General features: G+C 44.3%; 1 protein-coding gene across 2 annotated transcripts; it reads right to left on the bottom strand.

Annotated features, from left to right (window-relative positions):
• Positions 1-5,436: 5,436 nt before the first annotated feature.
• Positions 5,437-11,649, bottom strand: TIGD7 (tigger transposable element derived 7). Of its 2 annotated transcripts, XM_007181575.2 has the most exons (3): positions 11,399-11,649; positions 7,797-8,654; positions 5,437-7,232 (listed from the first exon to the last, which is right to left on the bottom strand). In XM_007181575.2, exon 3 carries the CDS (start codon positions 7,229-7,231, stop codon positions 5,582-5,584), a length of 1,650 nt encoding a protein of 549 aa, XP_007181637.2. In that variant the 5' UTR covers position 7,232; positions 7,797-8,654; positions 11,399-11,649; the 3' UTR covers positions 5,437-5,581. The 2 variants fall into 2 exon arrangements, with proteins under 2 accessions (XP_007181637.2, XP_057385864.1); XM_057529881.1 differs by lacking the exons at positions 7,797-8,654; positions 11,399-11,649 and having other exon boundaries at positions 5,437-7,041; positions 7,142-7,219.
• Positions 11,650-11,868: the final 219 nt, after the last annotated feature.

Raw genomic sequence — 11,868 nt, 5'->3', positions numbered from 1 at the left:
GCTCATCAAAGACAAGTTATTTTGGTCGAGCAAATGGTTCCCAGGAAAAGATGGTTCTGATATAATTGCGTTATTGCCCATTAGTGGAGGGAGATATAGGAGAGGGCAAAATTATTAGGGGACAGCATTACATTTCAGAATGGGGAATCAGGAATAGGAATTCTAGGAGTGTGTTTCTATGGGAAAGAGGTAGAATACCAGGGAGAATTCTAGGAGTGTGTTTCTATGGGAAAGAGGTAGAATACCAGGGAGAATTCTAGGAGGAGGAAATTCTGATGCTAGGAAAACATCTCAGGATTTGGCCCTGGAGGAAAATATCTAACTAGCTGTTTTTTGGGAGAAAAAGATGAAACATTCCATTGGCAACAGGCTATTAAATATAGCACGTTTAAGTAAAGGAAATAACCCTGCGTGCCCCCCACCCTTGCTTATATCTGTTTCTCATTTCTGTAACGTTCTCTTATCCTCAGGAGGGCAGTGGTAGTGCGGGGCTTGGGGGTCAGGGAAGGGAGGTGAGGATTTGAAAGAGATTAATGTGGAATGGACAGTGGTAGGAGCAGGACAGGGCTGTTGTGGCTGCCGATGCCATGAAGTGGGTGGGTGGTGTAAAGTTGACGTTAGTAAGCACTCTGGTTAAGATGGCAACTTATGTGGATTGTAAACCTCATGAGAATAGAAAGCACCCCTCCCCTTCAGATCCTTATCCCTCATCCCCCATAATACCATCCATACAGATCTTAGGATGTAGTCTAACTGGTATTGCTCCTACCTGGAGTACTACAGTTTGAGCCAGAGCAAGAGGACCCCCAGGTGTTCACTCCTGGCACTAAGAAGGCTTTCCAATAGTAGACTTCACCCAGTCCCCAGTCTAACTCCCCTTCTAACAAACTTAACATGCAGAGCTCTTCTTGGCCTTGTTTTCATGAGGTGATGTCACAAAATACTGCATGTAAAACACTTAGCACAGAGCCTGGCACATAGAAAATACTCATCTATTTGTGCCACCTGTGGGTAGATAAAACCGTCAAATTGCCTTTTTTTTTTTAGTTGTTTTTTTTTGTTTGTTTGTTTTATACTGCAGGTTCTTACTAGTCATCAATTTTATACACATCAGCGTATACATGTCAATCCCAATCGCCCAATTCAGCACACCACCATGCCTTTCTTCTTAAGTACCTGGTAGTAAGAGCAATGTAAGACCACGCTGGGGAATCCCCTGGTGGTCCAGTGGTTAGGACTTGGCGCTTTCACTGGCAAGTTGGCCTGGGTTCAGTCCTTGGTTGGGGAACTAAGATCCCACAAGCCATGTGGTACAGCCAAAAAAAAGACCACGCTGGCAGGAATTCTGGGGAGCAGTCTGCTATTGACAGACAGGATTGATGACTTCATCGTTATAGTCATATTTCAGAAAGCAGGTCAGAGGCCCTTACTGCAGGGTCCCATGAAGGCACTGCAAGGGAGGGCCAAGTATATATACTTTTACACTACACACATATGTTTTACATTATTATTTTTACCCCACTAGTCCTCTTGAAAAAGAAACCAGAACAGATTCCAACAGGCTTTTTCGTCAAAGGGAGACTAATGCTGGGGGCAATAAAGACCCCTGCCCCTTCAGTCCAAATGGGTACAAAGGAGAACTGGGAGATGTGGACTGACCGTGAGCAATAGCCACACACCCTTGTAGCAAAGGTAGCACATGAGACCAGCAGAAAGGCTCCTGGGTGGAGAATCAGTACCACATGTAAGCAGAAGCCTGGCAGAGGCAGACTAAAAGCAGCAGGCCCGACATCAATGGGGACAAAGCCCCATAACACCAGAGACCAGAGGAAGTGTTAAAACAGTACCAAGTTGTTTAGTTTTTTTCCAGGGAAAGCTATCAAATCACTTTAAGAATTTTTACTGCAGTAAGGAAAGAACTTACAGGTCTCAATAACGCAGTTAGGAGGCAGAAGTAATGGTCTAGGTGAATTCAATAATGACAAAATGGTTAATGAAAAATGGCACAGCCCCCGCCCCAATTCTGACAAATCTTCCAGTTAATGTCCTCAATTCATCACTGAGACACCTTGAATGTCCCAGAAGCTTCTGTTAAGAAATCAAAACTGGTGACTCACCAGGATCCAAAGCTGCTTCAGGGAGATAGATTTCTTCAGGCAGAAAGGATGGGAAAAGAAAATACTAAGAAGTTTCTGAAATCCTAGGGTGTGTTTTGGACATAACGAGGAATTGTGTTTGCCTCTCCATCCCCACTTTCCCTCTAGGCAGGAAAACGTTCTAAATCCTGGGTGTGGTTCCCCACTCAGAGGGTGAAGCTGCTCTTGAGGGAATTTCGCGTTCTCTTGGCAGGGGGTCCAGGTTAAGTTTGGGAATCCTGCCCCAGCCACTGGTACAAGAGCGAGGTGCTTGGGTTTCTCCGAGCAGCTCTCATCTTCAGGAATGATTTCCAGAACCCAAAACTTCAGTCCTTTCTCAGGCTTGGGCAAAGCCAACGAGTCTGCGCGTCCCGCAGCTTAGCTTCCGGCGGCATCTGGGACAGGGCGCCGCGTCCCTAGAACCGGCCGTGTGCCCCACCGGCTGGTCCCATGGAGGACAGCTCCCAAGCCGGCCCGGGAGGAGCAACGGCTAGGGGGTGGTGGCGCTCGGCAGCCGCCTCGCCCCGGCCGCACGCACCTGCCGCATCTCCCTTCAAGGCCGCCCTCCGCCCGCAGTCCCGGGGAACCTACGCTCGCACCGCACCCGGGGGCCCGCGGGCACGCGCTCCACGGCTGCGCCGGGGCGCGCCCCCTCCTCAGGCCCACACTCCGCGCAGGCCCCGCCCCTCCCCGGCTAGACCTGGCCTCGCGCCGTCTGCGGGCTAAGACTCTGGCGTTTGGGCCGGGCGGCGCTGCGAAGGCTTTCCGTCTCCTTCCACCCAGGAGGTTACGAGCGGTTACCAGCGACGCGACAATACTCCCCGAAACTTCCCTGTCCGCAGGTGGGCGCGCTAACCCGGGGCCGACAGCGGGGCCGGGCGTCTAGGCCCGCCCTAGTGGTCCCGCAGGCGGCGAGCACAGAGCTGGGCGGGGGTGGGCAAGTGGGAAGGGGCGTCTCGGGGTCGGAGAAGGGCGGGCCTAGAAGCCCACGAAAGCTCTTAAGCACGCGAGGTACCTCTTCAATTTTGTGTTAGCTCTGTCTGGCTACAGGGCGGGGAACGGATGGGAGAGGACGGGAAAGCAGAGCGGGAGACTAAGGAGACAGGTGCAGAGAGTAATGCCTCCTGGACCAGGAAACGAGCAGTGAGGAGGGAGAAGTGGACACGAGGTGAGACATTCAGGACGTAGAGCCGACAGGACTTTACGTGGGTCCAGCCCGAAGTCTAAAACCTTAGGATGACCTCCAAGGGCACTGAAAATCTGGCCCTGATTTGTCTTTGCTCCTCTTCTCTGCTAGCGGCCCGTACAGCAGCCATCCAGGGACCTTGCCGCTTCCGAGGGGAGATGCACTCTCACACCGAACAGCCTGTGCAAACGCTCCCCTTTGCCCGGACTGCCCTTCTCCCTCTTTCCCCCACACTGTAAAGGCCAGCTCAGAAGTCACACTTGCCCAGCTCAGATATGTCCCCTACCACCCAAGCACTCGCAAAGCCCTCTCTGTACTCATCTTAGCTCTTACACATCCAAACGCTGGTTTGTTCCTATTCCTTTTCTTTGTAATTCTAAACGCCCAACACCACACTCTGTGCCTAGCAACGTGGAATTTGCAAAATCAATGAATGCTTTTTTTTTTTTTTTTTGCTGTGCCACGAAGCTTGCGGAATATCAGTTCCCCAACCAGGGGTTGAACCCCAGACGGGCAGTGAAAACCTGGAATCCTAACCACTGGGCCACCAGGGAACTCCCTCAATGAATACTTTTGAAAAGGGTGTGACTGCCAGTCATTTATTCTGGGACTTTATGACCATTGGGGGAAAAACAGATGTTTAATGCATTGAAGTAGAGTGCTGTCCAATATAATCATCTGATATTCCCCCTCATCTTCTTCCACAGTCCATTCTACCCTAGGCTTGAAAGGTGTCTCCACAAATGCTAATTTTTTTTTGTTTTTCTTTTTTTTTTTAAACATCTTTATTGGAGTGTAATTGCTTCACAATGGTGTGTTAGTTTCTGCTTTATGACAAAGTGAATCAGCTATACATACACATATATCCCCATATCTCCTCCCTTTTGTCTCCCTCACACCCTCCCTATCCCACCCCTCTAAGTGGTCACAAAGCTCGGAGCTGATCTCCCTGTGCTATGCAGCTGCTTCCCACTAGCTATCTATTTTACATTTGGTAGTGTATATATGTCAGTTACTCTCTCACTTCATCCCAACTTACCCTTCCCCCTCCCCGTGTCCTCAAGTCCATCCTCTACGTCTGTGTCTTTATTCCTGTCCTGCCCCTAGGTTCTTCAGAACCTTTTTTTTTTTTTTTTAGATTCCATATATATGTGTTAGCATACGGTATTTGTTTTTCTCTTTCTGACTTACTTCACTCTGTATGACAGACTCTAGGTCCATCCACCTCACTACAAATAACTCAATTTGTATGGCTGAGTAATATTCCATTGTGTATATGTGCCACATCTTCTTTATCCATTCATCCGATGATGGACATTTAGGTTGCTTCCATGTCCTGGCTATTGTAAATAGAGCTGCAATGAACATTGTGGTACATGTCTCTTTTTGAATTATGGTTTTCTCAGGGTATATGCCCAGTAGTGGGATTGCTGGGTCATATGGCAGTTCTATTTTTAGTTTTTTAAGGAACCTCCATACTGTTCTCCATAGTGGCTGTATCAATTTACATTCCCACCAACAGTGCAAGAGGGTTCCCTTTTCTCCACACCCTCTCCAGCATTTATTGTTTGTAGATTTTTTGATGATGGCCATTCTGACCAGTGTGATGTGATACCTCATTGTAGTTCACAAATGCTAATTTTATAAGTAACAAAAATGTTAAGACAATAAGATATAAAATTGTATTTACAATGTAACTTACCTATTTTTTAAAATACATGAAAATATACCAAAGTGTTAAGTGAGCCTATCATCAGTTGATAGAATTTGGGTGCTTTTTATCTTTCTTATATATCTTTTCTATAATCAGCATATGTTACTTCCACAATAAGGAGAAAACAAACACTAAACAGGTGGTAACTCATTTACAAGAGCAGAGTATGTCATACCATTAAATTGAAAACCAAGTCTGTCCTTATCTTCTTAAATAACTAGTCAGCATATATATAGCTTCTTTGTTATATGCTGCGAATACATTTAGACTTTAATGCTTTCCCCACATCCATTCCACCTTAGATAATCTGGGACAATAGTTCCTCATTATTCAAGTCCTTGTCTAAAATAGAAAATAATATAGATTAATGAACATATTTATACATCAAAAAGCCCCAAATTTATTACTTTCAAATCGTGTATTTTATAAACAATATAAATGGGCATTGCTGTGCAAAGTGAGGTCAGTTGATAAAAACAATGACAGTTCACAACAAGTCTAGTTCATGTATCATTACATAACTGCAGAAATCTTTAAACACAATATCTAATTACTACAACCAGAAGTTGAAGGCATATTGAAGGAATCCTTAATATTATGAGGCCTACGTTTCAAAAAGCTACCAATTCTAGAACGGATTCTACTCTGGAACTGCTTCTTGATTATTTCTTGTTGCATCTCTTTCAGTGTAAAATGGAACCTTTGAAACTCAGGTGTCGCATCAACAAAGTCAAGAAGGTAGTCCAAACTCTTTCTTACAGCAGATAACTTAAATTCAGCAGTCTGCTCCTCAGCTCCCGCTTTTTGAACAACTTCCTTTGTAATTCCACCTTTTGTTTTCGGGGGGCTGCCCTTTTCTTCTTCATCCCCATTTAACCACACCCTATCGTCATCCAGCTTGGTTTCCAACTCCCCACATTTCTCAAGAATTTCTCTATAATCCCCATCTTCTAAGCCTTGAAGATCATATTCAGGTTCCTTTTTGTAAAGAAGATTTTCCCATGCATTTGCTATGGTTATTTGTTTTACTTCATCCCAACTCTTTGCCCAGTTAAAAATTGCACTTTTTATGTTGTAGATTTTAATCTTGGAAACTCCTTTTTCTCCTTTATCTTGCTCATCATCACTTTCTTCAAAAATTACAAGACTCTCCTCAAGTTGCTTCCACCTATAAAGTCGTTTGCAGCTCAAGATAACACCCTGATTCATTGGTTGAATCAAGGTTGAAGTGTCATGGGGAAAGAACATGCATTTTATTCGACCATCCTCACTGGTTAGTGATTCAGTGGAAGGGTGAACTGGAGAATTGTCCAGAAGTAACAAGGCCCTGACATCCTCCTCATGGAATCTTAGAACATTAACTTGAAAGTGCTTGACCTCAGGAACAAAGTTTTGAAAAAACCATTCTGAAAACGATTCTCTGGTGAACCAAACATCTTTACTAGGTTTGTATATCACAGGTAATGTACATGTGTCCTCTTTTACACTTCTGGGCAGCTTTGATTTTCCAATAATGATTGACTTTAACTTATGAGTACCATCTGCATTTGCACATAAAAGAGCAGACAATTGTTCTTTGTTTATTTTCCTCCCTGGCAGGCAGATATCTTTTCTGCTTGCCTGAGTATTTTCTGGCATTGACTTCCAAAAGAGGTCAGTCTCATCCCCACTGTACAGCTGAGCAAGACACAGTTTCTCCTCTTTGATAAGCATGGACAGTTTTTGTCGAAACGGCTCAACATTTTCTGAAGCTGAACGTAGGACTTGTTCCCCACATGCTTTTCGGTTCCCAATTGCATGCCTATTTCGAAATCTAAAAAGCCAACCAGTGCTAGCTTTGAAGTCTGTTCGCCCAAAACACTGTGCAAATCTCTCGGCAGCAGCCTGAAGCTCCACGCCTCTCACAGGGACACCAGCTGAGCGTTTCTGTTGGTACCACATGTAGACTGCGTCATCCACGTCACCATATTTGGCTCCTGTTGTTCTCTTTCTCTTCTCAGCCCCTACTAATGGCATGTCCTGCTTCAGTACAAAGTCCAAAATCAATTTCTTGTTCTTTTTAATGTCATAAAATGTTGATTTACTGATTCCAAATTCATCCATTACACTTTTAAGAGATCGTCCCGCTTCAATCCTACTTAGAACCTTCATTTTCTCCTCCAAATTCAGTGTTGTATATTTCCCTCTCTTATTCATACTGAATTTGGTTTCAGGCAATCAACAGGGGTAAAAAGGAAAAAGCATTACTGAATTGGAAAAAAAAAATTAAAAATGAAACAACTCCCCATCCCCCCAACTAACACAACACCCCCCAGAAGGCATAGGAATTTATACTGAAGGGTAATGGGCTAAAAAGGATAAGGGCTCATGATTGAAGTGCTAGTCTAGCAGTAAAGGTCTGAACTCAGAAAGTTGCCACTGCAAGGTCCAGTCTAGTTGTTGCTCCTGCAAGACATGGATGGTCAGTCTTCAGAACCCCCCTTCTGAACGCTTTTTCTTCTCTCCCTTGACAGATGCAGCAGCACCAGTCAGGAATAACAGGAATACCTGCATATTCTCCCTAACTGAATACAGGAAAAGACACAAAAGGAAGAGAGGAGGTGAGACGTGCTCACAAGAGGGACAGACTCAGGTAAGATAAATCTCAATAAAAAGTGGTGCTTCACAAGGGAGTGTGAAAGCCTTAAAGGCAAGGACAGAATAATATTGTGTAACAGAGATGCAGTGTGGCTTCTCCTCTTCCAAAACAAGCTGATTTTACCTCACTGCCAGAAAGGAAAACAGTGCTCATATTGCTCTGCATCTGGTGTTCACTGGGCAGCAGTCCATCCACCTGGATAAATACTCCAAGCTACCCTGACAGTGGGATGTCTAGAGAGTTGGAATTCGGGAACAGTTGTATCTTTCGGTGAAGAAGAAAGTTAGTAGGTTCTGTTGTCCATATGAATGAAATCCAACTTTTACTGCATTCAATACAGCATTCTCAAAGACTAAGCTTTAACTTGAGTGTTTCTTATGTTTACCAAGGTAATCTGTAAGTATATAAATAATGTATTTGTTACTGGCACTTTTCCACTCTCAGATCTTCTTCCTTGTGTAAATCTGGTGTATTCTCAAGTGTTATTTTCCACTGAACTGTTCCATATTTGGGATATTATCAAGTTTCAGAATCATGGCAATTCTTAGAGATGAGTCCAAGTTTTATAAAAATTTTACAGTAGTTAAAAAAGTATTAAAAAGATCTGTCCTTGTGATTGTTTTCCTAAATTTACACTTAGTGTTAAGTAACATACTTTTGATATTTGAGACTTTATCTGATTTCTCTTCATTATAGATTTTACTTAATTTGACCTAAGACTCAATTTTTCCATTGCTTGAAGAAATTTTGAAGGTTTCTCTATTGGTGATTCTGATCACTTGTTTCCCATAAGTCCTTCTGTTGGCAAACTCTTCTATAGCTCTTCGCCCTCAAATATTCCTTTCAAGTCCTCCTGGTGCCACCCAGTGCCATTCCATGTCTGTAGAAATGTCCTACTCTAGATTAATTTCATGGTTCTCATTCCAGATACACAACCTCATGGGAAGTAACAAAAACTGCCACTTTTATCCATTCCAGGTGCTATGAAGAAAGAAAAGTATGTCAGAGAAATGAGAAAAATGGTATTTCAGTTATTTTTCCTCTCCTTTAGGGCAGAGCCCGACTGACTTTCATTCATTTCTCAACTACACAGAATTCTCAAAAGCCTCTCACCTAGAAACCCAGAAGGGTCCAGACCATTAGTTTTCCTCTAACATTTGTTGCAAGAAATGTCAACTGCTTTACAGAGTACTAAGAGGATCATGAAAGTACGATAGTTAATAGGGTATAGAGCCAATGACAGGCTAGGATCAAGCAACCTTCTAAAAGAGGCAGCTCTAACTAAGGCAATTACTATTATAAATGGAAAAAGGAAAAAGAAAGTGTTTGTTTGTTAGCCAGTAGCAGCACCATTAAAGCAGCCAGTCACCCAGCAAAACCATTCAGCCCACTATGGCAGTTGTGTGGTATCTCAAAATAAACTGCGTGTGTTTGCTTTCATTGCTTTCCAGCTGGACATTCATTATTTCTCAAACTGTGCCCAGGCAGGGAAAGGTGAAATCAAAAGGAAAGACTCAGGGGACCTTTGTGGGCTCCACAGCAAGGGTAAGGAACTATGGCACCAAACTTTAAATGATGACAATCATCAGTGACCCTCATTCACAATTCACCATTTTGTGCCTTGCTTCCTCTTCTTCCTTTCATAGGGTCTCTTTTCCCACTTTCTTCTCCCCTTGTTCACTAACCAGCTCCCTACCTATGTTATGAATCAGGCCTGCCAATTCACGGGCACCGCTGGCAGAACTCCATTTATTCAGTTCAAGTTCCAATTATATGCTCAGCCTTGGTCCAGATGATGAGGATCTCAATGCTAAGAGCTTTACTGCCCACTGGTTCTGACTGGAAGCAGTAGTTACTTTTTTTTTTTGTATCACATATAATTCTTTATTCCTGCATAGTCTAAGTTTTATTTTTATTTATTTGTTTTTAACATCTTTATTGGAGTATAATTGCTTTACAATGGTGTGTTAGTTTCTGCTTTATAACAAAGTGAATCAGCTATACATATACATATATCCCCATATCTCTTCCCTCTTGTGTCTCCCTCCCACCCTCCCTATCCCACTCCTCTAGGTGATCACAAAGCACCAAGCTGATCTCCCTTCTCCCTGTGCTATGCGCTGCTTCCCACTAGCTATCTATTTTACATTTGGTAGTTTATATAAGTCCATGCCACTCTCTCACTTCATCCTAGCTTACCCTTCCCCCTCCCCGTGTCCTCAAGTCCATTCTCTACGTCTTTATTCCTGTCCTGCCCATAGGTTCTTCAGAACCATTGCTTTTTTTTTTTTAGATTCCATATATATGTGTTAGCATATGGTATTTGTTTTTCTCTTTCTGACTTACTTCACTCTGTATGACAGACTCTAGGTCCATCCACCTCACTACAAATAACTCAATTTCGTTTCTTTTTATGGCTGAGTAATATTCCATTGTATATATGTGCCACATCTTCTTTATCCATTCATCTGTCGATGGACACTTAGGTTGTGGAAGCAGTAGTTACTTTTGAAGAAACTAAGTCCCAACATGAGATTCTAAGAAAATGAACCTGCTTTGAAATATATTCAAGCGACTTAGGCAGATGGTTTTTTTTTTTTTTTTTTTTTGGCTGCGCTGCGCAGCTTGCGGGATCTTAGTTCCCCAGGGACAGAACCGGTGCCCCCTGAAGTGGAAGCACAGAGCCCTAATCACTGGACCGCCAGGGAATTCCCGTCAGATGCTTATTATTATCACCTCTGCTTAATCCTTTTCTCCCCCCAAAAAAGGATCAAGATCTATGCCTCAGAGGAGTGTAACACCAGTCTACCTAAAAGCAAAAATAGCATAATGACCTGGTCATTGTCTTCCATTTTTGTTCCCACCTTAAACTCAGCTCCAGATGAACTGCCCTGGAAAGAAGCTCCCTCAAAAACCCTCAAATGATGTTCTTTATTTACTTTATTAAATGCAATCTCTTCACTTCTATTCCAAGCGCTCCATAGTAGATCCACAAGAACTTATTTTCTAACTCTAACTCTTTCTCTAAATGTACCCGAATTACATTTAGTAAAAAAAAGTACTACAGATTTTCTCACTTGCTTATCTCTGAAGCTTTCAAGGCTTTGCTCTTACCTTACCCTCTGCCTGGAATGTGGCCCCACTCCCTGCTGCGGGCAAATCCCTCAAGGATTTTTATAATTTTCCCCAACCCCAAAATCGACTTTCATTTCCTTGGAATTCCCACGGCGTTCAGCTTATGTCTTACCCTTTCCTACCTTGTGTTGCTGATATTTGTGAAATTGCCTCAGTCCTTTCGCCAGATCCCTTGAATCAAAGGCTCTGTCCTATCGACTCTGTAACACTGGCTACACATAGTAGACTTAATAAATAATCCCTTGACTAGTATAGGCTGACACTATGAAAATACTGACAACTGGAAATATTGGAGGCCAACAACCGAAATACTCAGATTCTTATAAATATGATTCAGTAAATATTTATGGAATGCCTACCTTACCCAGGCAACTCTACCAGACACTATAGGACAAGATGAAAAGAAGGTTCCCATGCTTCAGGGAGCACGCTGTGGTGGAAAAAGCAGAAGACAGGACAAAGGGGCCCTAAATTCCACTGGAGGACCTGCCACTGGTGAATTATGTGACCTCGATCAAGTCACTCCTTAGCTCTCAATTCTCTGTCAAGGAGATCTATAAAAGGAACCTATTTCACAAGTAAAAACCTACCTCACAAGAAAAAACAGAATCGTGTGTGCACGCACAGCCCAGAAATGAGTACACACCCCTCAGGGGCCGTCGATCCTGACCGGGACAAAACGGCCTCCTACTGTAGGAGGCTGCGACAAGGCCATGGCCGGCAGCTCGGGCACGGCCGGCTGAGCCGCGGTAAGGTCGGGCGCCCAGCGCACGGAAGGGAACGGTGACCCTCAGGGCGGGGCCCGGGTAACCAGGCTCCGCCGGCAGCCCGAACACGACACAGGAACGACCTGGACGCACGCGCCCCACAGAGCTGGGACGCGAGACGGCGACACAAGGGCGCCAAGCCGCGCGCAGGGCCCTCTAGGCTGGGCGGGCCTGGAGACTCGGTGGACTTAACTCTTTCTTGCCGCCAGGGCTGAACCCGGGCAGGAGGCCGGTCGCGCAGCGCGGCCTGGAGCGGCGGTGCTCACGGACCCAGCCGGGGCTGAGCGGGTCCT

The sequence above is a fragment of the Balaenoptera acutorostrata genome, chromosome 15 (assembly GCF_949987535.1).
Source record: "Balaenoptera acutorostrata chromosome 15, mBalAcu1.1, whole genome shotgun sequence".
NCBI lineage: Eukaryota > Metazoa > Chordata > Mammalia > Artiodactyla > Balaenopteridae > Balaenoptera > Balaenoptera acutorostrata.
Note: the sequence above shows the minus strand (reverse complement) of the source record. Positions and strands in the feature narration are given on the sequence as shown.